Source organism: Pseudorca crassidens, chromosome 19 (genome assembly GCF_039906515.1).
Source record: "Pseudorca crassidens isolate mPseCra1 chromosome 19, mPseCra1.hap1, whole genome shotgun sequence".
In the NCBI taxonomy this organism is placed as follows: domain Eukaryota; kingdom Metazoa; phylum Chordata; class Mammalia; order Artiodactyla; family Delphinidae; genus Pseudorca; species Pseudorca crassidens.
This window is the reverse complement of record NC_090314.1, coordinates 44,542,546-44,554,916: the sequence shown is the minus strand read 5'-3', so window position 1 is coordinate 44,554,916 and position 12,371 is coordinate 44,542,546. Positions and strand designations below refer to the sequence as shown.

At 55.0% G+C, this 12,371-nt stretch overlaps 1 protein-coding gene across 1 annotated transcript; it reads left to right on the top strand.

Moving 5' to 3' along the window:
- Window positions 1-7,643: 7,643 nt before the first annotated feature.
- On the top strand, window positions 7,644-12,114 carry LOC137211604 (keratin, type I cytoskeletal 14-like). The gene is made up of 8 exons (XM_067714132.1): window positions 7,644-8,236; window positions 9,495-9,577; window positions 10,174-10,330; window positions 10,485-10,646; window positions 10,730-10,855; window positions 10,956-11,176; window positions 11,269-11,315; window positions 11,848-12,114. The coding sequence occupies exons 1-8, from the start codon at window positions 7,706-7,708 to the stop codon at window positions 11,943-11,945; spliced, it is 1,425 nt and encodes a 474-aa protein (XP_067570233.1). The 5' UTR covers window positions 7,644-7,705; the 3' UTR covers window positions 11,946-12,114.
- Window positions 12,115-12,371: the final 257 nt, after the last annotated feature.

Below are 12,371 nucleotides of genomic sequence, written 5' to 3'. Positions count from 1 at the left end.
GGTCTCGGGGCCTCACTGGAATCCCTGAGCTGCTGCTTCCCCGCCTCCCTCACTCCCGGGGGGCAGTGGTGCGGGGGGACGGTGCTGGACCTCCAACCTCAGAATGTGGGTCCCTGCCTTTTCCCCTCACACCCAAGCCGTCCTGCTGACTCTTCCCTGGCAGGGCTTCCGCATCTACCAGTTCCCAGAGACTCCGCCCTGGCCAGGCCCTCGCATACTCATCATCGCCGTGGCCTGCTGGCCTCAGCAGCTCTCTGGAGGCCTCCCTCCTCCTGTCACTCTGATGCCCCAGCGCTCTCCTGGACTCCTCTCTGTTCTTTGCCTGAATTTTGCTACCTGTTTTCCATTTGTGCTCACCCCCTGCCCGCCCTTAACCTCTAGGGCTTCATTTAAAGTAAGTTTTTAGCTAAAAATTTCTTCTGTGCCAAGCCCATGCTGGCTACTAGCCATGAATTATCTACTCCTCTCAATAATCCTGCGAGGGAGGAACTATTATTTTGCCCATTTGATAGGAAACAGGCTCAGAGGGCTGCAGTGACTTGTCCAAAATCACACAGCCGGTCAGTGGGGGATCCCAGGCTGGAACCCCAAGGGTGACTCCTCCGTGTCTCAGCCTGGGGGAAGGGGTGAGCTGCACGGCCTTGAACCTGGTCCCCCACCTCTGACTGGTGAAAACCGCTCCTTTCTTTCTACGCTTCAGGCTGGAAAGCCTTGCCGTTCTTGCGGGGTCTCCCGTACTCTCTCCCAGGGCCTGTTGCTCAAGGCTCCTGACACAGCTCTTGTGATTCCCGGGTGCTGAAGTTGCTGGCGCTGGTGTTCTCACAGCCACGCCCCTGTCTGGGAATGCTGCCTCCCACTCCACCCATGCAGGGATCTTCCTTCTTTCGAACCTGAGTCAAACCTTTCCAAGAAGGCTTCCATGTGCTACCCAACTCCCCGGCGGCTCCTCAGTTCTGGGCTCCCCTCAGCCTACGGAGCAGAGAAGGCTCTAGGTTCATTTGCCCTCTCGCTTTAGACTGGATGTCCCCAAGCATAAGGGCTGTGTCTCCCCTGTAAGACCAGAGTAATTACAGTAAATTAACACACTGAACACCTACTACATGAGAGAGACACTTTGTGGCTGGCCCCCGAAGGCACTGTACTAAACTATAATGGGGGGTGCACAGATCGTAGAAGTACTGGGAGCGCTGAAAAAGGGGAAATCCAGGTGCTCTGAGGTGAGGGGGTGGGACTCCCTGGGAGAGAAGTCCGCCAAACCCGTCCCTCATCTGGATAAGGGCAAGCGGCATCTTCCTTCCCCCTTTTCCCTTTGCTCCCCCTCTCCCAAAGTGTGTTCCACACGGACGCCAGAGTAGCCCTTGTAAACACACCTGACAGTGTCATTGCCCTTCTTAGGACGCTTCAGTGCCCCCAGAGTTGTCAGGATAAAGTCTGAGCTCCTTCGCACGGCCTTTGTCCCCCAGCCTCTGCTCTCAGCTCCATCAGGCAGACCCAGCCTTCAGCAGTGTGCTCCAGCAATGCTTAAGTGCTTGCATTCTCCAGCAGACCCATGTCTCACGCCTATGTGTCTTTGCTCAGGTGCTTCCCCGAGCAAATGGGATGTCCTTCCTCACTTCCTTAGCTTGCTTAGCATCTATTCATCGTCAAGGTTCAGCTAAGGTAAGAACTCCTCTAGGATGCTTGCCCGCCTTGGGATGGGTGGGATGACTTCCCTTTCTCTGTGTTCCATCCATCCTTCACCCCCCAGCCCACCCATCAACCCACCCACCACCCATCCACCTTCCATTTTTCTATTTATCCATCCATTATCCTTCCATCCATCCATCCATCTGCCCACTCACCTGCCAATCCATCCGTCCATCCATCCATCCATCCATCCTTCCACATTTCCTTACCATCTTCCCTTTCCTCCCTTCCTCCCTTCCTTGCCCCTCTCTCTTTCTCTTCTGTCTGTCTTTCACTGAGCATCTACTTTATGCCACACAGTCTACAGAAATCATATCTTAAATCTGTCTGTTGAACTGAGGCTTGGCCTCAAAGAGTGTGAGAGTTGGGCAGAAAGAGAAGACAGAAGAGGAAATTCGGGCAGAGGCTGGGAGATGAGTGGGGATGTAGGGGTTAGTGAGAGACCTGGGCTGCTGCGGTGGAGCTCAGTTTGCACTGGGCATCACGGGTTATTGGCTGGAGAACTTAAGTCTTATTTTTCTTGAACAGGGAGCTAATAGAGGGTTAGTGAATCCATCTGTTGCTGGCCTTTGGTTACCTAACCGTTAATGTTCTTAACAACCCGAACGTGATTCTGGGGTTCAGGCATAGCTCTTTTCACCCTACACATTCTCACCCTGCCTAGCTCAGATTGCTGGCTAACAGTCGTTAAACACTTGGCACTTTCAAAGCAGGTTCTGTTGTGTGACTTTGAACATGACCTTTCCCCTCTCTGGACCTCGGTTTCCCCATCTGTAAAGTTAAGAGACTTGTCTCGATGACCCCTGAAGCCCTTTCTGGCTCAGACTTTTGGGGACCCTCTGGCAGGAGGGGACCTGTCATTGAAAAGTGAGGCTTACAGCCCAGGCGAGCTGGGATTGAATCCTGGCTGAGAAGCTTCCTTGCTGTGGACACTTGAGAATTTCCTCAACCTCTGAAAAGTCTGCATCTAAAACGTGGGATGGTCAGTCTCTGTTCAGTCAGCTCTAGCAGCTGGCAGGCTCAGACGGGCCCATGGACACAGAAACACTTGAATCAGTCTATCCGGAAACACTTGAATCAGCCTATCCGTTGGGTCAGCGCAGGTTCTCACAGGATGCTTGGCCCAGATGGGAAGTCTGACCTGGGAAACCAGCGGGTGGTAGAGCTTTCTATGGGACAGGGCACCTGGGTGTTCCAGGCTCCTGATTGCCTCCTGGGCCTGCAATCCTACCTGCCAGCCTGCTCCTGGCCCCCGTGCTAGCCCTGCATTTCTGGCGACAGACACTCAGGTCAAGGTCAGTTCAGGTCCCAGATTGTCATTCTTAGAAGTGACAGCCCTCAGCTCTAGGAGACTTAACCCTTGCTGTACAGGGGTGGCTGGGACCTGGGGAGAGGGATGGAAAAAGTGAAGGGGCCTGGGCAGGGGAGAGTGTGGAGAGATGAGGAAGGAAGGGCAGGGAACACAGAACTCTGTCAGGAGGAGATGAGAAGCCCAGCCCTGGGCAGACCCTGGAGGGGAAGGTGGTCTGAGAATCGCAAGGAGGGCTCCAACTGCTTACTTGACTGTGAACCTTTCTGGACCTCAGACTTCCTACCTGTGACATGGGGAGGACTTGACTGTCCCTTCCTTTCCCCCATGGCTGGTGGGGGGCTAAGAAAAGACTCTAGACATCAGTGGTTAGAGAAACACTTGATATCTCTTAAGGGAAGAGGCCTGGGAATACCTTAGGGCACAGAGATGGTTTGAGGGGGCCCAGACCGGCTTTGGGGCTGGACAAGAGAGGAAGAAAGAGTTCTTTCTTGGGCCTGGACCACTCCCCCAATCTCTCCTAAAAGCCACAGTCCCTCAAGTATGGATAAATGAGGCTCTAGAGCCAGTGGGCATCAAGACCTCCTTCCCTCCACTGATGGATGCAAAAACCAGTGGGTGCAAGTTTAAAGAGAAACAGGATAAGTTGCATAGTCTCAAAGTATCTTCCTCAAAGTATTTACTAGTTTCAGCAAGAAAAATAATATCACAGTGGAGAAACCTAGTAAACCCCACCTTAGCCAATGAACAAGGTTAATGTCACCAGCCCTAAGACACGTCAACACACGGACGCTTGAGATGATGCACTGAGAAGACCACAACGACACTTCTGTGCTTTTCTTGCCAAAATGCATCACCTCAATCTGATGTTGAGAAAATATCAGAAAAACCCAAACCGAGGGATATTTTCAAAATAACCGACCAGTACGCTTCAAAAGCGTCAAGGTCTTAAAAGACAAGGAACGACGACGAGGGACTGTCACAGACTGCAGGAGACATGACAACAAGTGAGTGGAATCCTGGATTGGATCCTGCAACAAAAAAGGATCATTGGTGGAAAAACTGGTGAAATTCAAGTCTGTCGTTAATTAACAGTATTGGGTCAATGTTAATGTGTCGGTTTTGATCGTTGTATAATGTTTATGTGATCTGTTCATATTAGGGGAAGCTGGGTGAAGGGTACACACAGACTCTGTACAAATTTTGCAACTTTTTCTGAAAGTTTAAAATTATTTCAAAATAAAAAGTTAAAAAAAAAAGAGCTCTCTCCCCGAGCCGTTGTCTATTTGTGAAGGAGTCAGAGAAACTGGGTGACGGGGAGTGTGGATCAGAGACCTGAGAATTCCGTGCTTCCCTGCTGCTCCCTCCCTGGCACCTTTACATGTTGAGTTAGAGCTGCTCCCAGAAGCCTTCCGGACTGGCCCTGCCAACATCTTATCACAACCATCCCTCCAACAAATTTTCACCACTGCCTCTGCAACACGGATAATTCCGGGTCTGTTACATGGTGTAGTGGGTTGAAGAGTGTCCCGCTCAAATTCATGTGCACCCGGAACCTCAGAATGTGAACTGATTTGGAAATAGGGTCTTTGCAGATGTAAGAATTGAGAGAAGATCATACTGGATTAGGGTGGGCGCTAAATCCAATGAGTGTCCTTAGATAGAAAAGGACACATGGAGACACAGAGACACACGTGCTGTCCACGTGAAGACAGAGGCAGAGATTGGGGTTTTGTTGCCACAAACCAAGGAATGCATGGAGCCGCCAGAAGTTGGCAGAGGCAAGGAAGGATTCTCTCCCAGCACATCCGTAGGGAGTGTGGCACCTTAATTTTAGACTTCATGCCTCCAGAACGGTGAGAGAAGATTTTCAGTTGTTTTTAACCACCAGGTTTGTGATAATTTACTTCTGCAGCCTCAGGAAATGAATACACATGAATTGCACTTTTCTTATGTTTGTTCATATCTTCAGTAATTCCGATGGGTAGCCTCTCTTTCCTTTCAGGCTGGGGGCTTCCAAAGAGACAGTCTCTTCCATTAGACCGGGCTCTGAGAGTAGGGCCTGTGCCTCCCTCCTCAGACTGGGCTGTCCCTAGGTCCCCTCCTTCCTTAGGATCCCATCCCCTGTGTGGTCCTCAGCACACAGTGTGAGCTCTGTGGGGGCTGCCTCGCCCTGCTCCTTCACCAGTTTGGATTGGCACTGGTCCGCCCTACCACAGGCTGGTGCCGGGAGACTCACCAACCACAAGACGCACTGCCCCAGGCTCCTGACATGCCACACAAAGCCTGCCTGGGACCCCAGAGGTTGGGGGGGGGGTACTCCAGCTCCAACAGACAACCTCCCATCACATTAGCCACAGCTGCCCCCGAAAGCTGCCTCTCTTCAAAATGTCAGGAACACCGGGCTGGGCTATTTGCATCTAGATCCCTGTGTGCAGGGGGAAGGGGACTGGCCTTAGGATCTGAGCCAGGGTCTAGTCCTGGGTGAGGGAGGAGATCAGACTTGATTCCCATGCTGGGATTCCAGGGTCCATGGAGGTAGGGAGGGGGCTGGCAAAGGTCTCTTCCTAGATGGTGTGCGTGAATTTATATGTCATGGGTTCCCTACCCTGCTTGTCTTTTGGATTCCCCTTGGAGAGGGGCAAGGAGGGAGGATCTTTTGGGTTCCACTGAATCAAGTGAGAGGGAAGAAGAGCTTTTCCTGTGTCCCGTGCTCCAGGGATTCTATCCGTGGTTCCCTGTGGTGGAGAGAGGGTGGTAGGTGGCACAGAGGAAGTGGGTGTTGGGCTCTGCACCCACTGGTGTCCCCCCGGCTCCCTCTGGACGCTGCATTCTTCTCTGGAGAGCACCCCATCCGTGCTCCACCCCACAGCTGACTGCAACATCTCCTAACAAAGGCTTTCTCCTTCAGCCCAAATCCCTGCTGCCTCTCACTGAGGAAGATGTAGGGCTGGGCCGGGGCTGCGGGAATCTCCTCTGGAAGGAGATTACGGGTCCCTGTCAGGCGTGGTCACTCGCTTACTCACATACTCACGTACTTGAGCGTCCTCAGCATGGCAGTTTTGTGGAGCCCACAGCCTCGAGTGTCTGTCTCAGCATTGTCTTCTGAGCCCCAGTGGCAGGGGGCGGGGAGGGCAGCTCCCTGACCTCTGCTTTGGGTTAGGGTGGGGGGAGAGGGAGGCATCGCTTCCCTGCAGGGAGCCATTGATCCTAGGAGGAGTGTTGGAACCTCCAGCAGGAGCTGTTAGGACCTGTCTGGGGAGATGGGACGCGTCAGGCAGCCCCAGACACGACCACATTCCTCCCAACATGCCTGCCGGGGTCCGTGGGGCTGAGGGGCGGCAGGAGGGCGGGGTGAGGCTGAAGGGGGTGCCTTTGGAGGTTGTCTGGGAGACCTGGCATAGCTGAGGGCCCCATATACAAACCTCCGAGGCAGAACTTGATGGACCCCTGGACGTGTCCCCTGACCCTCGGGCCCTCAGTAGTCCGGGACCCTTGAGTTCACTTTCAGGTGCCTGCACTCCTCCCGTCACCGAAAACAAACAAACCAACCCCAAACATTCCTTGAGTCGGCTCCACAAGGGGCTCAAACAAGTGTACCCGAGCCAGACCCTCCCACGAGGGGCTGCCCTGGGGGCCTGAGAAAACACCTGGGGCTGGAAGCAAAAGGGCCCCCTCCAGTCCTGTTCCAGTAGTGTTGCTTCACCCCCCTCTGGGGCCCAGACTGGGCTACAACAGTGCTACCCAGACTTTGTGCCACACTCAGCATACAAAACGCTTTCACATCCATTGCCACGTTGAATTCTCAGTGCTGACTCTGCAGTACTCCCACTTTACAGATGAGCAAACTGAGACTCCAAGGAGGGTCAGGGCCTGGGTCACACAGGAGTAAATAGCAGAGTCAGGACTCAGTCTGACTCCATGCACTTTCCCAGTGTCTCCTGTGACACCACCTGCCTTTGGCCAGACTGAGCAGCCAATGCCATGGGCCCAACCACAGATGTGTGGAGGATCTTAGGGTCTGTGCCTAGGGCTGGGGAGAGCCGCCTGGATTTCCCTTTACCGGGGGTGTCGGGAGAGAAGCCTGAGCCACCTGACTACTGGCTGGGCATGTTTCGGGATGTGACAGGCCCCGTGGCACAGTCCAGCAGGTCAGAGTTGGGAGGGCCCCAAAACCTTGTTTCTTTTTATGGGTGGTAACGCTGAGGGGGCGTCTCTGTGCCCCGTGTGACCTTGCCATGCTGGTGTTCCTCCTGGAACATGGAGTGCTGGGCTTCCTCTAGGTGGATGTCAGAGACCCACCTAGTTAATGGGGGCTAACAAGTCACTAGGTTTATGGTGCAGAGACCCTCTCCCACCACCTGGCTGAGCCCGGCATGCAGAGGGCTGTGTTCCCAGGGCCCAAAGGGAAAGTGTAGCCTGTGGGCCCATACCTCCTCCTGTGACTCACACCTGGTGGGACAAGAAACCCGAAACACCCCGAACAATGAGTTTCCAGTAAAATATGACAGACATGATGGGGCGGAGGAGAGGAGGGATCTGACTGGGAGTTGGCACTGTCCCCTGGGTGATGAAAGCCAAGGGGAATGGAAAATGCCAGGCCCGCCCTCACCCAGGAGTATAAAGCCTTGCATCCCTTCCTAACTCACCCAAGCACCTTTCTCTTCTCTCTGCCGACTCACTCGCTCGCTCACTTCCCTCCTTGACACCATGACCAGCCGCCAGGGCACATCTTCCAGCTCTATGAAGGGCTCCTATGTCATCAGCGGCGGCTCCAGCTGCGGGTCTTCCGCCAGGGCCGGAGGCTCCTTCCGGGCCCCCAGCAACTACGGGGGCCTGTCCTCCTCCCGCTACTCCTCCGGGGGTGTCTGCGGGGTGGGGGGCGGCTATGGAGGCAGCTTCAGCAGCAGCAGCAGCTTCGGTGGGGCCATGGGTAGCGGCTTCGGTGGAGGATACGGCGGTGGGGCTGGTGGCGGCTACGGTGGTGGCTTCGGTGGTGGCTCAGGTGGTGGCGTGTGTGGCGGCTTTGGCGGTGGTGATGGGCTCCTGGTGGCCAGTGAGAAGGTGACCATGCAGAACCTCAACGACCGCCTGGCCTCCTACCTGGACAAGGTACGCGCCCTGGAGGAGGCCAACACTGACCTGGAGGTGAAGATCCGCGACTGGTACCAGAAGCAACGGCCCACTGAGATCAGGGACTACAGCGCCTACTTCAGGACCATCGAGGACCTGAGGAACAAGGTGCGTGGACCAGGCAGCGGGAGGTGCCGCTCCAGCCAGCTCATTTAGGAGCAATGGCTGCTTCAGGCCACTGGTTACTTGGGATTCTTAGGCAGAAGAGCTTCCAGCTCCAGATCCCTTCTTTTGGCTCTAGATGCCTCCAACAGAGCTGGTCTATGAGAAGATGGTCTCCCTTCCCCTATCTTGTTCATGCCTCTCTGAGCTCCAGATTCTCAGACCACAAGAGACCAGGGATTCCTACCCTTACATATTACAGAGGAAGAAGCTGAAGCTTTGGGCTGTCTGCCCAAGGTCACACAGCAAATTAATGGCCGAGCCAAGCCTAAAGCCCTAGTGCCCCACCTGCCAGTACAGGAGGCAGCAACCCGTTCTCCAGCACAGGGGAGGAGCGAGGCTCTAACTGCTCCAGGCTAAACATCCAAGTCACTCATTAGCTCATTAGTCTGGGCTGTGGCGGCTGCTGCCCGTGCGCCCTGGCACGGGTGGCCCCTCCCCACAGCCAGGAGGGCATGGAAAACCCACAGAGACAGTCACTGGTGGCCCACTTTACGTGCCCTGCGTAGGAGAGGGCCTGGGGGGCTTGTGTTATCTGACTTCAGCCCCCGTTCCTTGCTCCCATGTCACCCCAGGGATCTGCTGACCCTGCTTCCCTTGGTATCTGGCTCTGATGCTTTGAGTGGATTAGGGAAATCAGATGATGAGGGAGGGAACTCTAGCCAGTCCAGGGTTCTACCTTTGTTTGCTTTCCTTTTGCTTCTTCTTGTCAAATCCCCTGTGCCAGCTGGATCTCAACTTTTGGGAAAGCCCCACTTTGAGGTCCTGTGCTCTGAAGACTTGAAAAGGAGTGTACGTGCCTACAGAGGACTGGCAGGGCCGACTTGTGCAGTGAGAGCAGAACTCAGATCCGGAAGGGGGTCTGGAGAGTCCGGTCACTCCCCTCCTCTGTGGGTCGGGCACTCGAGGGCCTGAGACTCATCTCAGGCTTTGCAGCAACTCAGTGGTAGATACAGGATCAGAACTCAAGGGCTTTTTATCTAAGGTCAGGGCTCTTTCTACCCATTCTGCTGACCACGAGTAGCCAAGTCCTGGGTCAAATCTGGACCACTGTGAGTTACCCTTTAGGCTGCCGTGGCAAAGGCTTGTGGGGAGTAGCAGGGACTCAGGCAGAAGCATGAAGGCAAAGTCCTGGTGCAGGCTGCAGTCAGGTCTGGCTAGTGCTGTCCACTGGACCAACGACCTGTGCCCTTTCCGCCTGCAGATCCTTGCGGCCACTGTGGACAATGCTAACATCGTGTTGCAGATTGACAATGCCCGCCTGGCCGCTGATGACTTCCGCACCAAGTGAGTTTGCAGTGGTGTTTCAGAGCATCCCGTCTCCCCTGGGTTGGGCATTTTTGGAGAAGTGTCCCCTGAACAGAGCCGGAATGTGCCACAATGGCTGTGTTGAAAACCCCTTGGGGTGTTTGTAAAAATACGAGACTCTTGGGCCCCACCTTTGGGGTTTGGATTCAGTTATTATTATTATTTCTTCATTCAGTTATTTTTAATAGGCTACCTGGGTGATCCTGACCCACAGCCAGATTAGGGGGCCACTGCTTTAGGGAGGGGCAGTCCCCACTTCCCCGCCTGCCCCTGAAGTGCAGGAGGTAGTCCTATCTGGAGGCCTTGTGTGCTACTGGCTGGCTGAAGCCAGAAGCATCGCCCCTCCGTGAATTCTATAGCACGATCAGCTGTCTTATTCTTGGCACTGTCCCCCTCCCCAGAATTTCAGATCTGAGGAATAATGGGCTCTGTGTCCATCCGTGCCATCTTCAAGACTGGCTCACTAAACCGCCCACAGGATGCCGACTATGGGCAGAAGCTGCAGGGGGAAGAGAACAGAGCCTTCAGTGTGGCCAGGGAGGGTGTCTCATTCCTTTTTCCCTGGGTCATTCCAGGTACGAGACGGAGCTGAACTTGCGCTTGAGTGTGGAGGCCGACATCAACGGCCTCCGCAGGGTGCTGGATGAGCTGACCCTGGCCAGAGCTGACCTGGAGATGCAGATCGAGAGCCTGAAGGAGGAGCTGGCCTACCTCCGGAAGAACCACGAGGAGGTGAGAACCAAATGGAAAAGCCAGCTTAGAGGGTTAGCTGGGAGGGAAGAGATGGTGGAGAGGAATGTTCAGACCTGGAACACCTCTGACTAGGGAGCCCTGATCGGTTGCCATAGTGAGGCCCCTGACTGTGGACCGTTCTTTGGTTGTGCAGGAAATGGCTAACCTGCGAGGCCAGGTGGGCGGGGATATCAACGTGGAAATGGATGCCGTACCCGGCGTGGACCTGAGCCGCGTCCTGAACGAGATGCGCGAACAGTACGAGAAGATGGCGGAGAAGAACCGCAAGGACGCCGAGGACTGGTTCTTCAGCAAGGTGGGTGGCATTCGGAGTGGAAAGGACCCAGGACGCCTGCCTCCGTGGAACTTCCAGTGCCAACGATGTTTTCTTTTCTGCAGACAGAGGAACTGAACCGCGAGGTGGCCAGCAGCAGCGAGATGGTGCAGAGCAGCAAGAGCGAGATCTCAGAGCTCCGGCGCACCATGCAGAACCTGGAGATCGAGCTGCAGTCCCATCTCAGCATGGTAGGGGCGCTGCCAGGCCTGGGGGGCGGCGTGCCCAGGGTCCTGGAGGGAGAGAATGACCACCCTCATGGATTCCTGATCTTCTTTCCTTCCCTCACAGAAATCATCCCTGGAGAACAGCCTGGAGGAAACCAAAAACCGCTACTGCCTGCAGCTGTCCCAGATCCAGGGGCTCATCTGCAACGTGGAGGAGCAGCTGGCCCAGCTGCGCTGCGAGATGGAGCAGCAGAGCCAGGAGTACAAGATCCTGCTGGACGTGAAGACGCGGCTGGAGCAGGAGATCGCCACCTACCGCCGCCTGCTGGAGGGCGAGGATGCCCAGTGAGTAGGGGCCCCCTCTCAGTCCCGCTCCGCCCTGTTCACTCACTGCCCCCTGTGTGTCTGATCATTTTGCCCCTTTTCTGTCTTCACAGCTTCTCCACCCCCCAGTTCTCCTCTGGCTCTCAGTCATCCAGAGATGGTAAGAATTTCCTCCTCATCAAGCCTGGACTCAAGACCACCCCCTGTCTCCCAGCATGTCTAGGATGTTAGATGGGAGCTTCTGGAGGGGTTGAGCTAGGGTTTTCTCACCCAGTATCCCTTATGCATCTCTGTGGGTAGAAGAAGCCATTTTCTAAACCCTCCTTATGGCGAGGAGTTGGTGGCCCCCTATATGTGGCAGATCCCATAGTTCTGGCGGTCAGCATCAGGGACAGAGCCCCACATGGGTCTTCCCACCAAGACCAGTCCATTTGGGCAGATCTGGATGGAACCATTTTGGGCTGAGTTATTAGGAAGCTCCAGTCTGAAGACACAGACTCTGCCCCTGACCTTAGGGAGCTCTAGTCTGAAAGAAATGTGCTGATGATATCCGTGCCGGGGCGAGAGCAGCGGGTGAAGTGGTAATCAGGGGAGAGGGCAGCAGGGAGACAGTTTGTTTAAGTGCCCTCGCACTCCTGATTTCTCCATTGCCTATCCGCCGCTGATAACACCCTCTCTCCCCTCTTCCCCAGTGACCTCCTCCAGTCGTCAGATTCGCACCAAAGTCTTGGATGTGCAGGATGGCAAGTTGGTGTCCTCTCACGAGCAGATCGTTCGCACCAAGAACTAAAGCTGCTCTGCGCTGTTCAGGCCTAGAAAGCTCCCCACGTGGACACAGATTTCACTGGGTGAATCCCCTGTCCTGTCCCCCACCCCCCCACCGCAAGCACTTCACACCTGAGCCTTGTTTCACCCTTGCCCCTCCCAGCAATCAATAAAGCTTCATTATCTGAGTTGCACAGCTCTCGCCTCTGCCTGGTCATTGTCAGGAGGGGTGGTGGGGAGAAAGCGGAGGAAGCATCTCTTTGGAGCTCTCATAGCACCTGGCTATGTCATCCGGGACTGGGAGAAAGGACCTGGGGGCAGATCAGGCCCAGGTCCCAAGATGGCTTTCGCCATCGCAGAAGATAGATGTGTGTACCAGGTCATTTGTGGTGTCTCCTGGGGCATGGAGGAACGTGCATTCATTTACTCACTGATCCATTTACTTATTCGT

Coding starts and splice junctions, on each gene's coding strand:
- LOC137211604 (XM_067714132.1), top strand. CDS start 7,706: ATGACCAGCCGCCAGGGCACATCTTCCAGCTCTATGAAGGGCTCCTAT. Junction 10,331..10,484: donor TCCGGAAGAACCACGAGGAG/GTGAGAACCAAA, acceptor TTGGTTGTGCAG/GAAATGGCTAACCTGCGAGG. Junction 10,647..10,729: donor AGGACTGGTTCTTCAGCAAG/GTGGGTGGCATT, acceptor TCTTTTCTGCAG/ACAGAGGAACTGAACCGCGA.